This window comes from Hypanus sabinus, chromosome 3, assembly GCF_030144855.1.
Source record: "Hypanus sabinus isolate sHypSab1 chromosome 3, sHypSab1.hap1, whole genome shotgun sequence".
Taxonomy (NCBI): Eukaryota; Metazoa; Chordata; class Chondrichthyes; order Myliobatiformes; family Dasyatidae; genus Hypanus; species Hypanus sabinus.
This window is the reverse complement of record NC_082708.1, coordinates 32,545,191-32,566,954: the sequence shown is the minus strand read 5'-3', so window position 1 is coordinate 32,566,954 and position 21,764 is coordinate 32,545,191. Positions and strand designations below refer to the sequence as shown.

Below are 21,764 nucleotides of genomic sequence, written 5' to 3'. Positions count from 1 at the left end.
TACATGATAGGCAGCGGCATTAGCTGCATGAGTCACGCTGGTTGCCGGGGAACCTTACTCAGAAGTGGAGGCTAACTTCCTGTCAGCCCATAATCTTCTCAGGATACGATCACAAAGAATCTAATAAAGCTGATATAAAGAATAGGTGCAAATGGGTGCAATAGCTTGGCAGACAAGCTTTGTCAGTGTGCTAAAACAAGGCTCATCAGACAGCAATACACAATATATTGTATTGCCTGTGTTACGGGGTCTGGATGTGCATGATAGAAGGAGCACTTACAACAGGGCTGGTACAAGGGTTCTCCTGCAATCAGCCGATGCTGAGACAGGTTTTTTTTATTTATTCAATTACGGGAGGTGGCTGTCACTAGCTAAGCCAGCGTTATTTGCCCAACCCTATTTTTAAGGGTCAACCACATTGCTGTGGGTCTGGAGTCACGTATAGGCCAGAGCAGGTAAGGGCGGCAGGATTCTGCCCCGAGCCAGGTGGGTTTTCACGACATAGTTTCATGGTAATCAAGTATTTTTGTTTATTGAATTCAAATTCTCCATCTACCCTGGTGGGATTTGAACTCATGCCTGCAACATATAACTGAGTCTCTGGATTACTGATCCAGTGCTGACCACCCCTATGCCATATGACCAAGTGAGGTTTTTTTGGATATTAATGCAGGGTTAAAGTGGTGCTGAAGTAAAAGATTAGCCATAAGTTTACTAAATGGCAGGGAGGTCCCAAGGAGCCAAGGGGCTCGCTTGTTTCTTGTGTCCCTATAAACAGATTACATTCTCATGAGCTGTTAGCTGTTAACAGAAGCGCTAACTACAAAGGGAAGATACAAGGGGAATTTGATGTTTTGGGTGCCCCCTGCAGCATATCAGTGATATCTCTTCTCTCTTCCCCAGGTGCATTATTTTTTGCCAAGAAAATGCGCAGGCAGAAGTATGTAACTATGTTGGATCCCTTTCAGCAACGTTATGGCAACTGCATTGCAAGCCTTATATTTTTTCCAGCTGTAATTGGTGAAATATTCTGGTCTGCTGCCATTCTGGCAGCGTTAGGTATGGATGTGAAACATACTTGGATCGTTCTCTAAAACTAGTACCCCACACATCACGTTCTATCATATCCATATGCGTTATTTCCTGATTAGTTAATGACTTGTCATAGAGGCATAGGGTCATAGGCCGCAACTCACCCATGCTGACCAGGATTGTCCCATTGGGCTGTGTTTAGCCCATATCTCCCATATTTCCTATCTATGCAACTACCTAAATATCTTTTAGTTGTCATAATTATACCCACCTCAACCACCTCATCTGACAGTTCATTCCTTATACTCCCCACCCTCTGTGTGAAAAAGGTCACCCCTCCAATCACTTTCATATATAAGGAACAACACCTTGTATTCCATCTGGGTAGCCTCCAACCTGAATGAACATTAATTTCTTGAACTTCCGATAATACCCCCATCTCCTTCACCATTCCCCATTCCCTTTTCCCTCTCTCACCTCATTTCCTAGCTTGCCCATCACCTCCCTCTGGTGCTCCTTCCCCCTTCCATGGCCTCCTGTCTTTTCCTATCAGACCCCCTTCTCCAGCCCTGTGTCTCTTTCACCAATCAACTTCCCAGCTCTTTACTTCATCCCTCCCCCTCTAGTTTCACTCATCACCTTGTGTTTCTCTCTCCCTTTATCCCACCTTTTAAATCTACTCATCATCTTTTTCTCTCAGTCCTGCCTGTTGTAAAAAAAAACCTCTTCAAACAATGATTAGCGAAGCACGGAGAGATCTTTATTTATTGACGTGCCCCAGCTGCTCATACGACCTTCCACCACCTGCATCAATGGCTTCACGTGGCCCTGATTGAGTGTGGGGGAGCGGGTGAATGGGGCTTAGCAGGTGCTACACCTTTCCCACGTGGCCTTTGGTAGAGATGTATCTCCACCCCATCACCCAACTGAGGTATTAGGTAGTATTTAACCTTATGGTATAAAGAAAAATCGTTGAATATGTAATGTGTTATGAATTTTAACAGAACAATCAATCAATCCATTAGTTCCATTCCACCATTTATTCACTATTTTCTTTTTTTTGTAATTTATTTTTATTGAAGTTCATCATCAAACAAACATTTCCATAAGGTGTATTTCAGATATTGTACGTATATATCATGTAGTCATATAAGCCACAAATCTCTTCATAATATTTATCTGAGGTATACACTTATAGAAAAGAGAGGAAAGTAAGAACAAGCAAAAGGAGAAAACTTTGTACAAGTAGGGAGTGATTTTTTTAACAACATATTCATTGATTTGTGAGGATAAGATCAGGCCTATGAGGTGTTATGTAGTTAAACCATTTTTCCCAGAAAGAATCAAATTGTTCCAGCTTATGATTAACAGATGCTCTTTCACATGCGCTCAACTCCACCCTGCTTCTCAGAATGAGGTTTAATATCACTGGTGTATATCTTGAAATGTGTTGTTTTGTGGCAGCAGTACTTTGCAATACTTAATCATAAAAAAACCTATAAATTACAATAAAAAGTATACAGTACTGTGCAAAAGTCTTAGGCATGTGTAAAAAAATTCAGTAAGGTGAAGATGATTTCAAGAATAATGAATTGAAAAGTATACATATATCAAAACATTTACTATAAAGAGCAATAAACAGTAAAAAAAAAACCAATCAAATCAATGCTTGGTGCGACTATCCTTTGCCTTTAGAAACATAGAAAATAGGTGCAGGAGTAGGCCATTCGGCCCTTCGAGCCTGCACCGCCATTCAGTATGATCATGGCTGATCATCCAACTCAGAACCCTGTACCTGTCTTCTCTCCATACCCCCTGATCCCTTTAGCCACAAGGGCCATATCTAACTTCCTCTTAAATATTGCCAATGAACCGGCCTCAACTGTTTCCTGTTGCAGAGAATTCCACAGATTCACCACTCTCTGTGTGAAGAAGTTTTTCCTCATCTCGGTCCTAAAAGGCTTCCCCTTTATCCTTAAACTGTGACCCCTCGTTCTGGACTTCCCCAACATCGGAAACAATCTTCCTGCATCTAGCCTGTCCAATCCCTTTAGAATTTTATACTTTTCAATAAGATCCCCCCTCAATCTTCTAAATTCCAGTGAGTACAAGCCTAGTCGATCCAGTCTTTCTTCATATGAAAGTCCTGCCATCCCAGGAATCAATCTGGTGAACCTTCTTAGTACTCCCTCTATGGCAAGAAAGTCTTTCCTCAGATTAGGGGACCAAAACTGCATCACTTCTCTTAGGTACACTGTCATGCCGATTATAAGAAAATGTCAGGGTAGGTAGTCCCAAGTATCTTGGAGAACTTGCCACAGTTCTTGTCTCTGTCTCTCCACGCAATCCCAGACAGCCTTGATGATACTGAGATCAGAGCTCTGTTGAGCCCATACCATCTGAAACCATATTAAAAAAATCCAGAGTGCCTCAGACTTTTGCACATTACTGTCTATATAAAAAATTAAATTAAATAAGTAGAGCAAAAAGAGAGCAAAATTATAGTGAGGTAGTATTCATGGATTCATTGTCCATTTAGAAATCTGATGGTGAAGGGGAAGAAGTTGTTCATGAAATGTTGAGTGTTTGTCTTCAAGCTCCTGTACCTCCTCCTTGATGGTAGCAAAGAGAAGAGGGCACGTCCTGAGTGATGGGGGTCCTTTGTGATAGATGCCACCTTCTTGAAGCCTTGCCTTTTCAACATGTCTTCAGTGCTGGGGAGGCTAGTTTCCATGATGGAGTTGGCTGACTTTAAAACTTCCTCAGCTTTTTCTGATCCTGTACAATGACCCCTCCATACTGGATGCTGATGCGACCAGTTAAAATGCTCTGCACAGTACACATGCACAAGGGTCAACGAAATGACCGGCCATGTCTGTGGGATGTGGGATGAAACCAGAGCAGCTGAAGGAAACCGGCGTGATCACAGGAAAATTTTAGACTCCACACGAATAACACCGGATCAAATCCAGGTTGCTGGAACTGTGCTGCACAACACTATCTGCTGCTCCACTACAATGCCCACAAATTAAATGATTTTTAAACAGCTAGGAAGATGATGCAGTACATATTGCCAAAATCAAAAACGATGCTCTGTTAACCATCTGATGCATCTTTTTAACCTGCAGGTTGAGCATACTTAAACAATGAGGCAGGCACCTACTGTTACCCATTGGGGCACCACAATAGTGTAGCAATTAACACATTGCTAATACAGTTCCAGGCATCAGAGTTCAGTGTTCAATGCCAGTGCCGCCTGTAGGAGCTTGTACGTTCTCCCCGTGACCATGTGGGTTTCCTCCGGGTGCTGCGGTTTCCTCCCACAGTCCAAAAACGTTCCGGTTGGTAGGTTAATTGATCATTGTAAATTGTGCTTTGATTAGGCTGGGGTTAAATAGGCGGGTTGCTGGGTGGCATGGCTCATTGGGCCACAAGGGCCTGTTCCGCCCTGTATCTACAAATAAGTAAATAAAAGAAGTTGCAATAGAACAATAGAGCGTGATTTCTGTGATTCCTCTACCTCAATCAGAATCACTTTTATTGTCACTGACGTAAACCGAGAAATTTGCTGTTTTGCAGCAGCAGTACACTGCAGGCATAACAAATTACTATAAGTATAATAAAAATAAATAAATAGTGCAAAAGACGAATAATGAGGTAGGGTCCTTGGAGAATTCAGAAATCTGATGGCAGAGAGGAAGAAGTTGTTCCTAAAACATTGAGTTTGGATCTTCGGGCTCCTGTATTTCCTCCCTGACACTCAAGGTCATTTTGACTAAGGGACTGTTGTCGCCCAGAGTAATTTAACTAACCAGGTACAGGATTGGCAATGAATAAATAGATAGATAAATCAACCAGCAAATAAATAAATAAATAAAACAGAACATGAGTTGTGAAGACTTTGAAGGTTTTTCCATAAACATTAACATCATTGAAGACTAAATTTCAATTTCTCCTTCTTAAATAGGTACAACTTCCAGTGTCATTTTGGACCTAGACAAGAATATTTCAATGGCGATCTCAGCCTGTGTGGTAATGATATACACTTTACTTGGAGGCCTGTACTCTGTGGCGTATACTGATGTTGTTCAGTTAGGATGTATCTTCTTTGGTTTGGTGAGTTTGAGCATCTATATTATTGTTAGCATATCACTGATTAACTAAAGTTTTTAATACTTTGGCCATATTTTTAAAAGTGTAACATCAATATTATTTCATAGTTGTTGTTTCTCTCCGCGCCTTGTGCTGGCAACCTTGCCATTTCTTTAGCAATTTTTTTTTACAAGGCCAAGTTGCTAGCTCGACGCTCAACCCAGCACGAATGGAAAGCGTGCAGGGAGCCAGCCAGAGTTGAACTTGGGATCACTCACCTCAAAGTCTAGTGCAGATGTCACCACACCACCAGCTAGCTCACATTATTTAATGTTTATTACCAATGCAACTGTGAATTATAAATAAGAGCAGAAAATGAGGGAAATACTCTGCTGGTCAGGCTGGATTTGTGGGAAGAGAAAAAGATCTAATGTTGCAGGTCAAAGACACTTCATTAGGATTGGGAGGAAGAAAAGGTCTTCGACCTAAAATGTTAGTGTTGTTTCTCTTCCTACTGAGGCAGCCTGACTTGCTGAATATTCTCGCATTTCTGTTCATTTTTAATTTTAGATTTCCATTAAATTGAGTTTTTTGATTATTTGGATAATGATTGTTATAAACTGGGACTATTCAGGTATACAAATTTATGAGAGATATACATTCAGTGACCACTTCATTAGATAAGCCTGTACCCCTTCTCGTTAATGCAAATACCTAATCAGTAGATCATGTGGCAGCAACTCAATACATAAAAGCATACAGACATGGTCAAGAGGTTGTTGTTTAGACCAAACATTAGAACGGGAAAGAATTATGATCTAAGTGACTTTAACCATGGAATAATTGCTGGTGCCAAATGTGGTGGATTGAGTATTTCAGAATCTGCTGATCTGGAATTTTCATGCACAACATTCTCTCGAGTTTATAGAGAATGGTGTGGAAAAAGAAATCCAGTGATCAGCAGTCCTGTGGGTGAAATTGCCTTTTTTAATGAGAGAGGTCTGAGGAGAATGGCCAGACTGGTTCAAGCTGACAGGAAGGTGACAGAACCTCAAAGAACCACACGTTACAACAGAGATGCGCAGAAGCATATCTCTGAATGCACAACATGTTGAACCTTGAAGTGGATGGGCTGCAGCTGCAGAAGATCGCAAATTACATTCAGTGGTCACTTTATTAGTTACCTCTGCAGCTCCTTACATTCATGTGCCATATCATGATGCAACCAGTCAGGATACTTTCACCAATACAGTCAGGTTATTGGTCGATTAATTGGCCACCAATGTAAACTATCCAGAATGAGAAACTCAAAGGTATGTTAATGGACTTGGGGGAAGGAAAGGGTTGCAGGAAAATCAGTGGGTGAATGGGAATGATGGGATTGCTGATTTGATGGACCAAATATCCTCTTTCTCAGTCATAAGGAAACATAAATGAATGCATCCAATGATTGAAATAATTCAGCAATGTATGCTGGAAAGATTAAATGAAAATTAGGTCAGAAACACATCAGCATCCACAGAGTGGGAGGACAAGTATATGGATTGTCACATTCGATATACAGAAAAAAAACATTGTTTTTCATGTCTACCAGACAGATCATGTCCTCACATCTGTGTATCAAGAAAGTACAGGGACAAGGGATAAAAGAATGAAGAATATAGGTTAATATTTGGGCTGAGGATCAACCATCAGATCTGGACAATAACTTACGAATAGACCAAATGATATAACTAAATACTCGACTGAAAGCTGAACAAATACTCCAGCCACAGGGACTGGACAGGCTCTTACTATATTCACAATAAGATGCACAAGTGGATAATTGCAAAACATGCTCTTTCTTTCAGTGGCTCTGTGTTCCCTTCACAATTCAAAATCCAGCTGTTACAAGCCTCAAAATCACAGCAGTTAAGGAGGTCTATCAGAAGCCCTGGCTAGGCAAAATTGATGAGATATTTATTGCAAGATGGATAGATAACCTTTTTCTAATGGTAAGAATCAAATTTTCCTTTTTAAGTGTGAAACTCACTGTTTTACGTGGTATAAATGAAAGTTGCAGATTAGTGATCAAGTAAGTGCCTGGCCAGCTACCTATCTAAATTCTGCTTTGGCATTCTCCAATAGAAGAAAATAATGTCCCTTTGTCATAGTGCAGTCACGGTTTTTCATTGCAAATTGATTTCCAGATGTATCATTTGCACTGTTACATACATTAGAACTGTTCATAAATTGGTGAAGAAACATATTTTGAAACAGAGAACAGTACAGCACAGGAACAGACCCTTCGACTCGCAATATTGTGCCGAACCAATCATATCAGATTGGAGATCAATTATATTAGAGATCAAACGGCCGACCAAACTACTCTCTTCTGCTTACACAATGTGCATATCCTTCCACTTTCCTCACATTCAAAGGTTAATTTATTATCAAAGTATGCACCCCTAATACAACTCCGAGATTCATCTTTTCCAGATAGCCACAAAGAAAAACCATGAAAGTCTTTACAGAGAAACATCAAACCCACCACCTGCGTACAAGAAAGAACTCTTTTTAGACTATCTAAGCATCTCTAAAAGGTTCCGTATGCATCTGCCTCTACCTCCACCCCAGTCAGTGCACCACTGTGTAAAAATACTTGTCCTTTACATCTACTTTGAACTAGCCACCTCTCACATTGTACACATTCCCTCTGGTATTAGACATTCCAACCCTGAGAGAAAGATACAGTCTGTCTACTCTATCTATGCCTATCATCATCTTATGAACCTCTATCGGACCTCCCCTCGGCCTCTGCAGCTCCAGAGAAAACAACCCATGTAAGTCCAACCTCTTGCCCTCTAATCCAGCCAGTATCCTGGTAAACCTCTTCTGCACTCTCTCCAAAGACTCAACATCCTTCCTATATAGTGGGGCAACCAGAAAAATACAGTCTTGATGTGGCCAGATTAGAGCTTTATAACATCTGAAAAAAAATATATGCCATCTACATTTTTGTGAAGAATGAACCATTCAAATAGGTTCTGTACCACACATGAAAAATTGAGAACAAAAGAACAGTGAGTCCTACTTTTATTCTGGCTTGGTTGTAATTTATAAGTAAATTGTAGGAAAGCTGTTCTAAACAATAATTCAAAGCAATTTTAATTAATGTAATCCCAAACAACAGACAAAAATTGCTGGAGGATATTCAGCAGGTCAGGCAGCATCTATGGAAAAAAACACAGTCAACAGTTTGGGCTGAATCCCTTTGGCACGACGGGAGGAAAAAAAGCTGAGGAGTAGATTTGAAAGCTGGGTGAAGGCAGAGAGAGAGACGCCAGGTGATGGGTGAAACTTGGAGGGGGAGGGATGAAGTAAAGATCTAAGAAGTTGATTGGTGAAAGAGATAATGGAAAGCCATGGAAGAGAGAGAAAAAAGGGGAGAGGAGCACCATAGGATGGACAGGCAAGGAGATAACATGAGAGAGGGAAAGGGGATGGGAAATGGTGACAGTGGGGGTGGGGGGTAGTGAGGCATTACTGGAAGTTTGAGAAATCAATATTCATGCCATCAGGTTGGAGGCTACCCAAATGGAATATAAGGCCTTGTTCCTCCAACCTAAGTGTGGCATTATCACGACAGTAGAGGAGGCCACTGATAGACATTTAGGAATGGGAATGGGAAGTGGAATTAAAATGGCTGGCCATTGGGAGATCCCACTTGTTCTGGCAGATGGAGCATAGATGCTCAGCGAAGCGGTCTCCCATTCAATGTCGGGTCTCTCCAATATACAAGAGGCCACACCAGGAGCACCACACACACTTTATGACCACAACAGACTCGCAGGTGAAGTGTCGCCTCACCTGGAAGGACTGTTTGGGACCCTGAATGGTAGTGAGGGAAGAGGTGTATGGGCAGGTGTAGCACTCGTTCCGCTTGCAAGCATAAGTGTCAGGAGGGAGATCAGTGGGGGGGGGGGGACGAATGGACAAGGGAATCACGTAGGGAGCGATCCCTGCGGAAAGCAGGAAGTGGGATGAAGGAAAAGATGTTTTCGATGGTGGCGGAAGTTTTGGAGAATTATGTGCTGAGTGCAGAAGCTGGTAGAGAACCCTATCCCTGGTAGTGCGGTGGAAGGATGGGGTAAGAGCAGATGTGCGTGAAACGGAAAAGATGCGGTTGAGGGCAGCATTGATGGTGGAGGAAGGGAAGCCCCTTTCTTTGAAAAAGGACATCTCCTTCATTCTAGAATGAAAAGCCTCATTTTGAGAGCAGATCCAGAGGAGATGGAGGAATCTAGAATGAAAAGCCTCATTTTGAGAGCACTAGAGTGAATAGCTTCCTAGCTCTTTGCTTCATCCCTCCCCCTCCAGGTTTCACCTATCACCCGGCGTCTCTCTCCCCTTCCCCTGCCTTTCAAATCTACTTCTCAGCTTTTTTTACTCCAGTCCGGCCAAAGGGTTTCGCCCCAAAACATTGACTGTATTTTTTTCCATAGATGCTGTCTGGCCTGCTGAATATCCTTCAGCATTTTGTGCATGTTGCTTGTATTTCCAGCATCTGCAGATTTTCTCTTGTTTGTAATGTAGTTCCAATACACTTTATTATTTTAATAGTAAATCTTTTCTGCCTGATTTTACACACTGTTCCTAATGATATACGGAAATGTACTTTAAACCATAATTAATCTACTCCACATGAACCTTCTACTTCTTTAGTACATTAGAATGCTTTTGGTCTCACTATTAATGTAATAATTCCAGATAGATTGATATTTAATTTTACAGGTGTTGGGTGGAATACCATGGCAAGCCTATTTTCAACGCGTGCTGGCTGCTTCTTCATCAAAAAGTGCTGTAATATTATCGATAGCAGGAGCATTCGGTGGCTGTATTATGGGCATTCCTTCAGTCCTGATTGGCTCAGTTGCAGCTTCCACAGGTACAATCATTCAGAAACTTGTACAAGCCCCAGCAGAATGATAATGCACCCATCTACCTGAGCTAGGCTAGGCTAGTGTGTGTGTGTGTGTGTGTGTGTGTGTGTGTGTGTGTGTGTGTGTGTGTGTGTGTGTGTGTGTGTGTGTGTGTGTGTGTGTGTGTGCGTGCGTGCGTGTGTGTGTGTGTGTGTGCGTGTGTGTGTGTGTGTGTGTGCGTGTGTGTGCGCGCGTGTGTGTGTGTGTGTGCGTATGTGTGTGTGTGTGTGTGTGTGTGTGTGCGCGTGTGTGTGTGTGCGTATGTGTGTGTGTGTGTGTGTGTGTGTGCGTGTGTGTGTGTGTGTGTGTGTGTGTGTGTGCGTGCGCGCACGCGCACGGTGGTGGTAGTGGTAGTGTTGTGGTCCAGGTCCTCACATCTGTCCATTTATCACTCAATAGGGCAAAACAATTGATGGGGAAGAGGGCAGGGCTGAAATCAATCCATTGACGCTAGAGCTGAACAATGTTACAGAAAAGTCTTGTTGCAGCTTGTCAGCTAATTTAGCAACCCACAAGATTTACCTGCTCAGCTTACAAACTGGAATGAAGGCTTGTGTACGTTCCTTTGGCAGTTTGCTGAAGCCTTTCATTCTAGGACACCAGGCTTTGAAATTACACGAAATTACACGTCCACAGTTTGTGTAATAAACATTTACCAGGCAGTAGTCTGAAGGCGTGCCAATCATCACAAGCTGGGAATATGTCACTTGCCGCAGTACTCTGCAGGATGAGGTGGTAAAATAAGTGGGGTATTATTGCATGAGGTTCCACTTATTTTCAGTTTGTCATTGTTTAGAAGTGACTAAACAGACAAAACGGCAATATTGGGATGATTCATTCATTTCTTGCATTTCCTTGACTTCCGCTGAACTGAGGAGGCAGTTCAGATCAAGGTTGGTGGGTCTGAAGCAGAATTGAAAGCAAATACAGTGTACCAATAAGAAAGTGGCCAATATGATGTTGGTGATATGACGTCTGGTCAGAAATATAGGTTAGCTTCACCCATGGTTTGGATTGGACATGGCAGTTTCCGTAAAACCATAAGACTTTAAGACATTGGAGCAGAATTAGGCTATTCGGCCCATCGGGTCTATTCTGCCATTCCATCGTAGCTGATTTATTATCCCTCTCAACCCTAATCTCATGCCTTCTTCCCATAGCTTTAACGCTTTTATTAATCAAGAATCTATCAGCCTCCGCTTTAAATACACCCAATGACTTGGCCTTCACTGCTGTCTGCGAAAATGACTTCCACAGATTCTCTCCCTTAAAGGCATCAGTGAGACAGATGGTTTTTAAATGATCCACTATTTCACGGTTCCTGTGACTAAAATGAATTTAGTCTTTTGAACTACAGATTTATTCAGTTACTTGAATTTAAATTGGCCAGCTTCTGTGGTGGAATTTCAAGTCAGGTCTTTGGATCAACAATCCAGCACTCTGGCTGTTGATCCAGTAAGGTTCGAAGAAAAGCTCAGGACAGTGGGAATGTATTTGAACAGCTGCTACCAACAAAAACATATTAAGCCAAATATGAGCACTAAATTGGTTTAGGTCCAAAATATCTGCAATATGTAAAATTGGATTGTTCAACACAGCTGCTGTACGGAACCTGTCTTCCAGATGTAGCAGCATGGTAACATGGCAGTTTGCGGAGTGCTATATAGGGCTAGTGATCTGGGTTGGTTCCTTCAGGTTATCAGAGCCAGGGGACAGGGTGTTGGGTTTGGTGGGAGTGGTGGGGACAAGCTTCCACTGCCTACTAAATGCTCTCAATGGCGTGTGTCTCAAATAGCCTCTGACAAATCCAGTTCCTGGCCTTCATGTCAGGCTGATCTACCAAGGCCAGCAGGACCATTTCTACCGACCGGAGAAGGAGAAAAGGAGGGTTACTGATCCCTTAAAACCAGTCACTTCAGGCAGTTGGGGCTCATCAGCCATAGTAGGCAGTTCATCTAGGAGAAGGAAAACTCTGATCTCAAGCCTCCACTGCCCTGCAGCTATACACACTCATGGGGAAGACTTCAGGAGCAAACACCAAAGAAAAATCTGGAGCTGGAGTCCCTAAGGCAGCCCTACGATGAGTTCAACACTGACTGGCAACTCCAGCGACACTGCTGCTACCAAATTGCATCAGTCTTCCTTTGGATTCATCGGCTGTGTGGAGAGGGGGAGCCTGCTACATGGGCAACAGCTTGCTCTCCATACTGTACTGCCCTGGCTTGAGCACTGAGGCAGGACGCAACATCCATGGTTGACCCTGACCATTGGAGGCCTCTTGGCCCAGGTTCGGTTCCACCGCTACCTGTAAGGAGTTTGTACATTCTCGCCCTGACCGAGTGAGTTTCCTGCAGGTGCTGTGGTTTCCTCCCGTGTTCCAAAGATGTACGGCTAGGGTTAGGATTAGTAAATTCTGGACACACTATGTTGGCGCCAGAAGTTTGGAGACACTTGTGGGCTGCCCCCAGCACATCCTTAGATTATGTTGGTCATTGACTCTAGTGACACCTTTCATTGTATGTTCCCATGTACATGTGACAAATAAAGCTAATCTTAAGGTACACAGGGCAGACAATGTTCTCATTTTGAATACTTCTCTCTCCTCTTTGTTTCAGACTGGAATCAAACTTCCTATGGTCCCAAGTCTCCTTTTGAAAATGGGGAGGCTTCTATGATCCTGCCGATAGTCCTTCAATACTTGTGCCCCCGTTACATTTCTATTTTTGGAATCGGTGCCATTGCTGCTGCTGTCATGTCTTCAACAGACTCCTCTCTCCTTTCATCCAGTTCCATGTTCACCCATAATATTTACCGGAAAATTCTCAGACCAAAGGTAAGATCAAAGATCATGCCTGTGTGCCCAAACACTGGAGATATGTGCTTGGAAATTGGACTGCATTGTCCTACCTTTTTGTGCAGTACGCAATTCAATTTCAGCAAAAAGTTAAGCACAAGGAAAAATCAGGGACATACACTAAGTCTCGGGATCTGCAGCTTTCCCCCTGGATCTTCTGTGCTTCTGACACGCTAATGCAGGGACATCCAATCATATCCAATGGTCCACCTATGAAGAAGAAAGCCTTCATAACACCTTCTTCCTCTTGCAATAATGGCACATTAGAGTAGCGGTTAGCGCATTGCTTTACGGTGCTGACCAGCAATCAATGATTGGGTTCAATTCCCATCACTGTCTATAATTGTACACTCTCCCCGTGACCTCTGGGTCCTTCAGTTTCCACCCACATTCCGAAGATGTATGAGTTAGAGTTAGTGAGCTGTGGGCATGCTATGTTAACGCCCTAAGTGTGCTGACACTTCCAGGCTGCCGTCATGTCAAATCCTCGCTGATTTGATTTGACACAAATCATTCATTTCACTGTATGCTTTGATGTTTCACTATACATGTGACAAATAAAGCTAATCTTTATCTTCTATATCTTTATCAATAATATGTATAAAAGAGGAAGACATCTGAGGTGTTTTGGAGTGGAAGGGTTTATCTTGAGAACAGTTGTGTCAGGGATGGTGAAACTGAGAGAAAGGAATGCCATATTTACAAGAGATAGGATGAGGGAAGGTCTAGTCTAGGTAGCAGTGGGAGTCCGTAGATGTGTCATAACATCAGTGATAGTTTATCTCCTGCTATGGAGACTGATAGATCAAGAAAGGGAAGAGAGGTTTCAGAAATGTTCTTCTTTGCAAGCATACTGCCAAGGTCGAAGATGATTTTCTCTTTCAATCTTTTTATTATTGTTATTAATATCAACAAAATACAATTGATACAAAGATAATGGGATTACAAACATACACATTTCAACTGCACATGAAAGAATACATAAGCAATGATTACAGTATAAATGAGTATTCCCAAATCATGGACGATACAATATATAAATAAACAAGGCAAATCTAGGTATATCATAATATATAATAAAAAAAAACCCAGAATTTTTTCTGTTTTTTTTTATTATATGTTACGAAGATGATTTTCATCTTCCCCGAGGTGGCAGTAAGCAGAGTGCAGGCTGTTTCATTTAGGTCTCTGTCCACCATCTTAACATACACTTCCTCCCCCATTCAATGAATAGTAAGAGCTGAGTGCCCCACAATGCACAGGGGTTACACCCAGCGTTTTCTCAACAGCTCCTCCCAGAATCCCAAACCAAGGATCAGAGTATAAATATAAAAGGGTGCCCCTTTTCAAATATTAATGTACTTTATATTAACTCTTTATGGTTATCTGCTGCAAGCTCCCAGACACTTTCACATTTGTTCCAGTGTTTTGACCCATCATCCTGTACAGGAGCCTCTCACTCAGATTCCTGGGCGTACTGAGAAACTGTTCAGGACCCCAGGAATGAAAGGAACTCAGGACCTAGGGGGAATATCACATTCCAATGCTCTGTTCAATGACTGTTGGTATGTCAGGTAATTCACCAGCCCTGACAATTCCCCGGGTACGAGAGAATGTATGGCTAATTATCATCCAAGCACTGTGAGAGCTACAGCCACTGTTTCCTGCAGGCGAGCACTAATAATCACTCAGCTTTTGTCCTTCCACCATGAATCCAAATCAGAATAAAGTTTAATATCACTGGCTTATGTCGTGAAATTTGTTGTTTTGCAGCTATAAGTAACAATAAGAAATGTAATTTTTAATAAATTAAATACATCATGCAAAAAGAGAGCAGAAGACAAAAAAGAAGTGATGTAGTATACTTGGGTTCATTATCCATCAGAAATCTGATAGCGGAGGGGAAGGAGCAGTTCCTGAAACATTGAGTGTGTGTCTTCAGGCTCCTCTACTCCTCCTTGATGGTAGAAATGAGAAGAGGGCATGTCCTGGGTAACGGGAATCCTTAATGATGGACGCCACCTTTTTGAGGCATCCCTTTTTGAAGATGTCCTCGATGCCGAGGCGGCTAGCTAGCTGTGTTTGCAATTTCCTGCCGTCTTCTCTGTAGCGTGTAACCCCTCCATACCAGACAGCGATGCAACTGGTTAGAGTGCTCTCCACGGTACATCTGTAGAAATTTGTGAGATCTTTGCTGTCATACCAAGTCTGCCAATAAAATATAAAAATTGCTGGGTCGCAGAGAGCAGCAGAATGAAAACGTACGGGTTCATAAAATAGATGTCATACACATTAGGCTGCTGCCACATTCGCGCACTTTCGAGGAAGAGCCCAAGCATCAGCTAGACCACATGCCTATCCTCAAATTACCCAACCAAAATGTTAAGCTGCAATAAATTTTATGATGCTGTCATTTGTCTGTTGGAAGTAATTAGTGAACAGAGGAACATATCATCAGATCTCCAGTCACTTGACTGTTCAGTGCAAGTATCCAAGAACTTAAAGCAGTTTGGCAGATATTTGCCCTGAAGTAGTCTCCAGAGTGGCCAAAGTTCATTGCCAAGGTCTTCTTCTGGCCTTCTTCCACTGCAGTCATTCTTTTGGACTGTTGCCACTGAATGCAGTGGGTGTTATGAGGTTGTCCAAAGTAATTATCTTGGCTGCAGACCACACCCATCTGGTCTGCCTCCTTTGGTCGACATCCAACTTCAGTTCAGTAGCACTTAATGGTCAGAGATCCCGGGATGGGAGGGGTAGCATGGTGAAGGCACTGTACGTTATAAATGAGCTTCAGAAATGCAGGAGGACTCGGAAAAAAGTAAGTGTTGGAAAGAGTTTACAGGCAACTGTTATATAAAAAAATCAGATTGTTTAAAAGACAAAATTCAAGGTAATTGTATCAACCAAACCATGCCGACTTTAAGTGGAAACACTGGAGCATATTGCTCTGCACACATTATTAAATCCTGATCTTATTAACTGTTGCCTGAGGCTGCAGAGGTTAAAGATCTGAAGGGCAAAAGGTAATTGGGAGATGCGAGAGAATTGATGTTTTATGCAGAGTGGCTTAAATCTGGAATGCCTTCATCATGAGAGTGCTAGAAACAAAATCAATCAGGACTTCAAAAAGGAACTAGAGAAGCCCTTCAGGGAAAAATAACATAGGGATAATACAGGGATTGGAGTCGCTACTAAATCTGACCTCTTGGGTGTTAATGATCCTCTTCCTCTGTTCTCAGCTCTCTGCAGATCTCATGATGTTTGGTCTAGTTCCATTTTTCACTGAACATCAAAAACAAAATGCAGATAGTGGAAATCTGAAAACAGAATGTTCTGGAAGGTCATGCAGTATTTGTCGAAAGGGAAAGCAAATTATTGTTTTAGGTCAAAGACCGGTCATCAGAACTGGGAAAGAGAAATAAACATGCTGCTTTTAAATGGCAAAGAGAAGAACAGTGAGGACAAAGTTAATCAGACTGTAGAACAAAGGAGCAGAATTAGGCCATTCAGCCCATTGAGTATACACTGCCATTCCCTCATGGCCGATTTATTATCCCTCTCAAACCCACCTGTCTGCCTTCTCCCCTGTACAAAAGGGACGGGTTGCCCCTGAACCAGAGGGGGACCAATATCCTTGCAGGCAGGTTTGCTAGAGCTGTTCAAGAGGGTTTAAAACTAATTTGTCTGTGGGATGGGAACCAGAGTGATAGTGCTGAGGATGAGGTAGTTGGTTTACAAACGGAGGCAATGTGTAGTGAGATTGCTAACAAGAAGAGACTGATGACAGGGCAAAATTGAGGAGTTGCAATGTAAGTGGTGGACAAATTTGAAAAAGGTGAATACAGAACTGAAGGTGTTATATTTGAATGCACTCAGTATATGGAATAAGGTAGATGAACTTGTAGCACAGTTATAGATTAGCATGTATGATTCTGTAGGCATCACTGAATTGTGGTTGAAAGAAGATTTTAGCTGGGAGCAAGTGGGTAGGCAGAGGGGGTGGCGTGACTCTCTTGGGAAAAGGATTAAATCAAATCATTAGAAAGCTGACGTTGGATTGGAGGGTGTTGAATTGTTTTGGGTAGAGCTAAAGAACTGCAAAGGTAAAAAGACCCTATTGGAAATTATATGCAGTTCCTCAAACAGTAGTAGGGACGTGGTCTACAAATTACAATGAGAGATAGAAAATGCATGTTAAAGGGCAATGTTACAGTAATTATGGGGTATTTCAATATGCAGGTAGATTGGGAAAACCAGGTTGGTGCTGGATCCCAAGAGGGGGAATTTCTATAATGCCAATGAGATGGCTTTTTACAGTAGCTCATAGTTGAGCCAACTAGAGGATCAGCTATTCTGAATTGGGTGTTGTGCAATGAACTGGAATTGATTAAAGGAACCCTTAGGGGCCATAATATGTTCAAATTCACCCTGCAATTTGAGAAAGAGAAGGAAAAGTCAGATGGGTGGAGTAAAGGGGATTACAGATGCATGAGAGAGATGGCCAAAATTGATTGACAGGGAAGATGGCAAAACAACAATAGCTGGAATTTCTGGGAACAACTTGGAAGGTGCAGGATATATGGATCCCAAAGGGGAAGAAGTATTCTAAAGGCAGGATGAAGGAAGCATGACTGACGAGAGAAGTCAAAGCCAACGTAAAAGCCAAAGACGGGGTATATAATAGTTAGTCTGAGTGATTAGGAAGATGGTGCAGTTGATTAATAAGTATGTTGTTTCGGGGTACTTGGAGGCACATGATAAAATAGGTCATAGTCAGCATCGTTTCCTTATGAGGATATCTTGCCTGACAAATTTGCTGAAATACTTTTAAGAAATAACACGCAGGACAGGTAAAGGAGAATCAGCGGATGCTGTGAACTTGGATTTCCAGAAAGCCTTTGTCAAGGTGCCACACATGAGGCTGCTTAGCAAGATAAGCAGGAAAGATACTAGTACGTGTAGAGCCTTTTCTGGTTGGCTGCCAGATGCCACTGATGTTCCACTGGGATCTGTGTTGGGACCCTTTCTTTTTACATTATATGTCAATGATTTGGATGACAGAATTGATGGCTCTATGGCTAAGTTTGCAGATGATACAAAGATAGGTGGAGGAGCAGGTAGTTCTGAGGAAGTAGAGAGGCTACAGAAGGACTTGGACAGATTTGGAGAATGGGCAAAGAAGTGGCAGATGGAATACAGTGCCGGGAAGTGTATGCTCATGCACTTTGGCAGAAGAAATATAAGCATTGACTATTTTCTAAATGGAGAGAAAATTAAAAAATCTGAGGTGCCAAGATTGTCCTTGTTCATGATTCCCTAAAGATTAACTTGCAGGTTGAGTCAGTGGTGAGGAAGGCAAATGTGATGTTAGCGTTCATTTTGAGGGAATTAGAATGTAAGAGCAAGGATGTAATGTTGAGGCTTTATAAAGCACTGGTGAGGTCTCACTTGGAGTATTATGAGTAGTTTTAGTCCCTTTACCTGAGAAAAGATGTGCTGATGTTGGAGAGGGTTCAAAGGCGGTTCACAAAAATGACTCCAGGATTGAAAGGCTTGTCAGATGAGGAGTGTTTGATGGCTCTGGGCCTCCACTCCCTAGAAATCAAGAAAATAAGAGGTGTCTTCATTAAAACCTATTGAATTTTGGAAGGCCTTGACAGAGGGGATGAGGAGAGGATGTTTCTTATGGTGGGAGAGTGTAAGACCAGAGGGCACAGCGCCAGAATAGAGAGGCGTCCTTTTAGAATGGAGATGAGTAGGAATTTCTTTATAACAATATAACCATATAACAATTACAGCACGGAAACAGGCCATCTCGGCCCTTCTAGTCCATGCTGAACGCTTACTCTCACCCAGTCCCACTGACCCGCACTCAGCCCATAACCCTCCATTCCTTTCCTGTCCATATACCTATCCAATTTTTTTTTTTATAAATGACAAAATCAAACCTGCCTCTACCACTTCTACTGGAAGCTCGTTCCACACAGCTACCACTCTCTGAGTAAAGAAGTTCCCCCTCGTGTTACCCCTAAACTTTTGCCCCCTAACTCTCAACTCACGTCCTCTTGTTTGAATCTCCCCTACTCTCAATGGAAAAAAGCCTATCCACATCAACTCTATCTATCCCCCACATAATTTTAAATGCCTCTATCGTCCCCCCCCCTTAACCTTCTATGCTCCAAAGAATAAAGAGCTAACTTGTTCAACCTTTCCCTTTAGCCAGAGAGTGGTGAATAGATTCTTGATTAGTCACGGCATGAAAGGATACAGGGAGAAGGCAGGAGACTATATGGGGCTGAGAGGGAAAATGGATCAGCCATGATGAAAATGGTGAAGCGACTTGTTGGGCGAAATGGCCTAATTCTGCTCCTATAGTTTATAGTCTAAATTCTTGTGGTAACCTTTGATGACCTGATTGACTAAGAACCTATGAATGTCTGCTTTAAATATATCAATAAGTTGGCTTCTATAGCCATTCATGGCAATTAATTCCCTAGATTTACCACCCTCTGGCTAAATAAATTCTTCTCATCTCTTTTCCAAATGGACATCCCTTTATTCTGAGGCTGTACCCTCTGGTCCTAGTCTTACCCACTACAGGAAACGTCCTCTCCACATCCACTTTATCTAGGCCTTTCAATATTCAAAGGGTTTCAATGGGATCCCCCTTCATTCTTCTAAACTCCTGTGAGTACAGGCCCAGAGCTATTAAATGCTCCTCATATGTTAACCCTATTATTTCTGGAATTATTATTGCAAACCTCCTCCGGACCCTCTCCATTGCCAGCACATCTTTTCGTAGATAAGGGACCCAATCCTGCTTACAATACTCCGAATGTAGTCTGACTAATGCCTTATAAACTTCCAGCATTACATTCTCGCTTTTATATTCTAGCCCTCTCAAAATGAATGCTACCATTGCATTTGCCTTCCTTACCGACTCAACCTGTAAGTTAACCTTTAGGGAATCCTGCACAAGGACTCTCAAGTCCTATGCACATCTGATTTTTGAATTTCTCCCCATTTAGAAAATAGCCTATGCCTTAATTCCTTCTACCATAATGCATGACCATGCACTCCCTATGTTATACTCCACCTGCCAATTCTTTGCCCATTCTCCCAATCTGTCCAAGCCCTTTTGCAGACTCCCTGCTTCCTCAACACTACCTGCACCTCCACCTATCATCTGCAAACTTGGCCACACAGCTGTCACTTCCATCATCCAAGTTGTCATATAATGTGAAAAGAAGTAGCCGCAATACTGACACCTACAGAGCAGCACTTGTCACCAACAGCCAACCAGAGTACCTTCTCCACCCCCCGTATTTTCCAACTCTTTGCCTCCTGCCAATCAGCCAATGCTCTATCCATGCTAGTATCTTTCCTGTCATACCATGGGCTCTTACCTTGCTAAGCAGCCTCATCTGCAGCACTTGTCAAAGGCCTTCTGCAAATCCAAGTAAACAACATCCAGTGACTCTCCTTTGTCTGTCCTGCCTGTTATTTCTTCAAAGAGTTTCAACAGATTTGTTAGGCAACATTTCCTCTCAAGCAAACCATGCAGATTTGGCCTATTTTATCATGCGCGTCCAAGCACTGGAACTTTATCCTTAATAATAGACTCCAACACTTTCCCAACCACTGAAGTCAGGCTAACTGGCCCAAATTTTCCTTTTTCTGCCCCCCTCCCTTGTTAAAGAGTGGAATAACATTTACAATTTTTCTGATCTTCTGGAACCATTACAGAATCTAGTGATTCTTGAAAGATCATTATTAATGTCAGCACAATCTCTTTCAGCTACCTTTTTCAGAACCCTGGGGTGTAGTCCATCTGGTCCAGGTGACTTCCCGAGACCTTCTCCTTAGTAATAGCAACTACACTCACTCCTACCCCCGATACTCGAAATTCTGCGTATTGTTAATGTCTTCCACAGTGAAGACTAATGCAAATTATTAAGTTTGTCTGCCATTTCTTTGTCTCCCATTACTACCTCTCCACTGTCATTTTCCAATGGTCCAATATCCACTCTTGTCTCTCTTTTTCTTCTATTTCTGAAAGCTTTTGGTACCTTTTTTGATATTTTTAGCTAGCTTACCTTTGTGTCTCATTTTTTCTCTCCTTGTGATTTTTTTTAGTTGCCTTATGGTGGCTTTTAAAAGCTTCCAAGTTCTTTAATTTCCCGGGCAATTTTGCTATATTATTTGCCCTCTCTTTTGCCTTTATACTGTCTTTGAAGTCCCTTATCAACTGTGGTTGTCTCATCCTCCCTTTAGAATACTTCTTCATCTTTAGAAAGTATCTTGCACATTCTATGTTGCTCCCAGAAACTCCAGCCATTGCTGTTCTGCCATCATCCCTGCGAGTGTCCCCTTCCAATCAATTTTGGCCAGCTCCTCTCTCATGCCTCTGTAATTCCCTTTACTCCACTGTAATAGTGATTCATCTGACTTTATCTTCTCCCTTTCAAACTGCAGGGTGAATTCTATCATATTATGATCACAGCCTCTCAAGGGTTACTTTATCTTCCTAATCAAATCTGATTCATTTTACAACACTCAGTCCAGAATTGCCTTTCCCTTAATGGGCTCAACCACAAGCTGCCTTAAAAAGACATCTTGTAGGCATTCTACAAATTCCCTCTCTTGGAATACAGCACCAACCTGATTTTACCAATTTGCATTTTGAAATCCCCCGTGTCTATCGTAACATTGCTCTTAATTGCCTTTTTTATCTCCCGTAGTAAGGATTTGATTTCATTTTTAACCAAGTGGCACCTCAACCCCCTTCCTGTTTGCCTGACCTTTTGATACATGGCTATCCTTGG

At 42.2% G+C, this 21,764-nt stretch overlaps 1 protein-coding gene across 4 annotated transcripts in view; it reads left to right on the top strand.

The window, feature by feature from the left end:
• LOC132391174 (high affinity choline transporter 1-like) overlaps positions 1-21,764 on the top strand; it is a 36,313-nt gene that overhangs the window by 10,188 nt on the left and 4,361 nt on the right. For 3 of the 4 annotated variants that reach the window (XM_059964038.1, XM_059964035.1, XM_059964037.1), the window contains 5 exons: positions 904-1,059; positions 5,000-5,148; positions 6,975-7,118; positions 9,898-10,051; positions 12,701-12,918. In XM_059964038.1, coding sequence (XP_059820021.1) covers positions 904-1,059; positions 5,000-5,148; positions 6,975-7,118; positions 9,898-10,051; positions 12,701-12,918 — 821 coding nt within the window. The remainder of the gene's footprint in view (positions 1-903; positions 1,060-4,999; positions 5,149-6,974; positions 7,119-9,897; positions 10,052-12,700; positions 12,919-21,764) is intronic. The other variant, XM_059964039.1, reaches the window with a different exon arrangement.